Below are 4,048 nucleotides of genomic sequence, written 5' to 3'. Positions count from 1 at the left end.
TGAAGTCCAAAATGTTTAAAGGTTAAAATGGTGAGTTGACTTCTAAGAACAAACTAGATATACTTTAGCAGGTTTCGACGAGGTTTTGTACCTGATGATGACAAAACCTTGTCGAAACGTTGTACATTTGCTGTTAAAATTATATTAAAGTTTTTCTTCATTATCTATTCAAGCCATCTCCAAGCATTATTAGTCTCAAAGTGGGTTCCTCATGATTGAATTATTATACTGTGTTAAATCAGGTTCCCTGTACTCCAAAAGTTTTTATCCAAGTAAACTTAATCTGATTGGTTGGTTGGTTGTTTGGGGTTTACTAGTGCAAAGCATTGAGACTATCTGTGCCAAACAATCAGTAAAAAGGCAAAAAAAGTAAAATACTGTAAAAAGTGAAAGTAAAACAAGCTAAAATCTAAACAGCACCCATAAATCAGGTCAAAAATCAAATAGAAGTAAAGAGGCCAACTGGTTGTAAAAAGCTAATAACATGATCAATCTGTACTGCCAATGACACTGTCCAACATCAGAGGTAAACCCTAAGAAAGTACATGACTAAAATGGCTAAAATTGATGAGACTGAAATTCCATTTTATACCAATTCCATATTCCACCAACAGATGATAGCACATGCAGGTATTTTTATCCTGACTGTGATGTACCATTCTGTGTCATACCTTGCTTTCGAATTTACTATACTAAAACAAAGTTGAATATGTTATACATTTTTATGTATTTTTCTGACAGGTTATCTTTTTACTTATTTTTTATAGCTGTGTAATTGTTTTCTGCATGTATAAGGTATTTCATGCAAATAAAATATATATATATATATATTTACACTTTCTTATATTTCATGAGATATTTCAGGTGTATAATAAGCTTTGCTACACTTTTATTTTCCATATAACAATACTGATTAACTATTGCGAAATATTTTGTGTTTCAATTTGTCTATATGCATACTTTCAAAAAAATGAACTAAAGCTGATGTTTCTTGAAACATACTTAGGAAAAAAAGGGTGAGGGAAGGGGTTAAAATGGTGTAAGAAAACAGACCTGAAAGTAAACTCAATCTACAGAATAAAACAGTCCATAACTCAAACCATTTCAGAAATGTGTACTTTGAGTTAACCCTTTGTGCATGGATAGGAGTCAAACTAGATGCACCATAACCATTTACAGAGTGCTACGCAATGTGGTATTATGTATTTAATATCAGCATTAACAACTACTCATTCAGGAACAGTTTGTGGTAGAGTAAATACCAGATACAATATAAAATTATAAATATGCATTTCAGTGGTTCTATAGGTTATGCAAATTGTACTATGGACAAAAGTATTTTAATTATTCACATAAATACCACCTTTTACTTCAATGTTTGTGTATTTTGAAGATGTATTGAGTTGTGTTATAGGGTCATTTCTAGGAAATTTTATAAAACATCCCAATACCTACATGTATGTTTATGTATATCAAAGATACTCAGAAAATAAATAACACTATTTTCATTGACATAACTAATAAGGCATTGGTCCAGTGGACTGAACCCCTATACATTTGGTTAAACATACTTCTTGACTGTCAATAAGGTACACTTGAATAATAGTCACTTATCCCTTCGACAATATTTATATTAAATACCGTGTATCTTTGTACAAAAACTTAATTATGCTTAGAAAAAATTGTTCTGAGTATCATTTAGTTTTTAAGTTAACAATATTAAGGTTTAAGGGTTGCAATCTTAGAATAACAAATGCAAAATGTTTTCTGACTATATCCATGATATTTAGGCTAAGATATATACTATACAAGTACAAATAATCTGAGAAAAAAAAAATTCCCACAAAAATAAAAAGCAATTACAAGTCATACAATTTTTACACATTTACCTGATATAAGGAACCCATTGTTGCACTAGTAGGAGGAATTACATTGTTGACAAAGAAAAACAATGCATCTTCTGGTCGAAGATGAATTCGCTTTCGAATTAGGAAGTAAAACTGTCCAACTGTAAGGTCGGAGGGCACCAGGTATTTTTTCTTATCCAGGTCACCAATACGAGCTTTAGGGGCCTTTTCTACAATCACCTGATGAAGTCCAAAATGTTTAAAGGTTAAAATGGTGAGTTGCTTCTAAGAACAAACTAGATATCAATGTATGACTAATACATATTACTGTAGTAATGCAATTACCAGCAGTAACCATCTTTAATAAAAAATGTTACTGTTTTGTTATCTGACTCTGTTAAAAAAAGTTTGGGATATGAATTAAAATAGCATGTCATATAACAGTAAGTTATATAACATTTGAAGTGAAGTTGCATTAGTTTTTTTATTTCTAACATTAAAATGTCTGGCTCCAGATCAGTCATTATTTTCATCCAATAAGTCTTAACCCCAGTCACACCCTATAATGGTGAAAGTAAAAAAAAAAAAGGTCCAGATAACATTTTCTGTTAATTACCCTCTTCTTGGACCATCAAAATTAAAATTATTCATCATCTGAAAACACTTTAATATAAAAAATGGAGACATTAATCAAATAATTAAAGCTTTCAAGTAGATTTATGTGAGGATGTTTTTTTCTATTGTAGATATATATGCCTTAAAGAGTGTGGAGAAGAAGGTGGGGGGAAAGACTGCGTGTTTCAGGAAGTGGCAGTTAAAGTGATAACTAGAAGATCTAGCTGGAATTTTTTCATTGTTACAACAATGAGCTTAAGTTTCATGTTTATAAAATAACAGTCTTTTTAAACACTTTTTTTTTTCAAATTTCATGCATTTAAAATGCACATGTACTCAAAACAAAATTCCAGGAAGTATAAGATGGTTTAATAAAAGAATGCTGGCTATTTAACCTTTCATGCAAGAGTGCCAATAAGTGACACTTTGCACTTGAATACTTGGATTTGACATGCAGTCAATGGAAATTTTTATGCTATCATTCTTTTCTAGTTTATCATCACTCCAGGGATCACTGGTCAAATGTATGTATTTTTTAATTCACAAAAATTGTCTTTTGTAAATGGGAAAAAATTGTTGGAGAGAGCTTTTTTCTTTCTTTCTCTCTCTCTCTCTCTCTTATGCTTCAATACAAATTTTTGGAAAATATAACATACCTGTGAACTTTTGGTTATGGTTGATCATGAATTACTTAAAAAATTAGAATATCGCTGTCCTATAGCTTCAAACACTCAATCACAAAACCTTCAGTAATATTACAAAACTTTAACTTACTTTCTTCACTATTTATATTACTGAAATATTAGTTTAATTTTGGTAAGTCAGTAATTTAAATAAGAAGGTAACAGAGTGGTGTAACATATAAATTAGGGCTTGGTTGTTTAGATATTACTAGTTATCCTATTACTATTAGGATTAGTGATTGTACTACTACTTAAGCTACAATTCAGCTCATTGGCATGTTATAAAACAAGTTATCTAATCAACATATGTAGTAATACTTACTGCTATAAAAATTATGAAATTTCATATTAATGCATATTTTTTCTTCAGTAAGCTCATATGTTCTGTCTGATAATCCTAATTATGGAGTTTAGGGGAGGGAAGCTTTCCATGCAAACACATTCAAATATTTAAGATCAATTCAACTCCACACTTCTTCAAAACTTCACATTTTGCCAACTGTGCATGACTACCAATTACACAGAAGTTTTAATGTTGACTCAAAATTTAACAGACCTATAGCCAGGCATCACATGATTTGAAAAACATACTTTTCCAAAAAATAAAAGCTTACTATTTTACAGTTAAATAGTTCTTAATTCTTTCAGCACAGGCTTAGTCCCTGGGACCAACCTCGTAACCACTTCGTGCTTGTTATAGTTTTCATGCTGTAACTTTTAAATCAGTAAATGAATTTTAACAAAATTTGGCACATTATCAGTAAATATTACAATGCTTTCATACGCAAAATATCAAATTTTTTAAATGAGTCTTGAGGTTTATAAAGTAATGTTTTTCTCATGCCTTTTTTTTTTTCCCATGTTGCCTATCTATCATGCAAAGTAATTATCATTCTAAGATTA

General features: G+C 30.3%; 1 protein-coding gene across 1 annotated transcript in view; it reads right to left on the bottom strand.

The window, feature by feature from the left end:
• Positions 1-4,048, bottom strand: part of LOC106478242 (gamma-aminobutyric acid receptor-associated protein-like) — a 16,531-nt gene that overhangs the window by 6,884 nt on the left and 5,599 nt on the right. Inside the window, exon 2 of the mRNA XM_013938769.2 lies at positions 1,890-2,087. Within this exon, the coding sequence (XP_013794223.1) occupies positions 1,890-2,087 (198 nt within the window). The remainder of the gene's footprint in view (positions 1-1,889; positions 2,088-4,048) is intronic.

Source organism: Limulus polyphemus, unplaced genomic scaffold (assembly GCF_000517525.1).
Source record: "Limulus polyphemus unplaced genomic scaffold, Limulus_polyphemus-2.1.2 Scaffold192, whole genome shotgun sequence".
Taxonomy (NCBI): Eukaryota; Metazoa; Arthropoda; class Merostomata; order Xiphosura; family Limulidae; genus Limulus; species Limulus polyphemus.
Note: the sequence above shows the minus strand (reverse complement) of the source record. Positions and strands in the feature narration are given on the sequence as shown.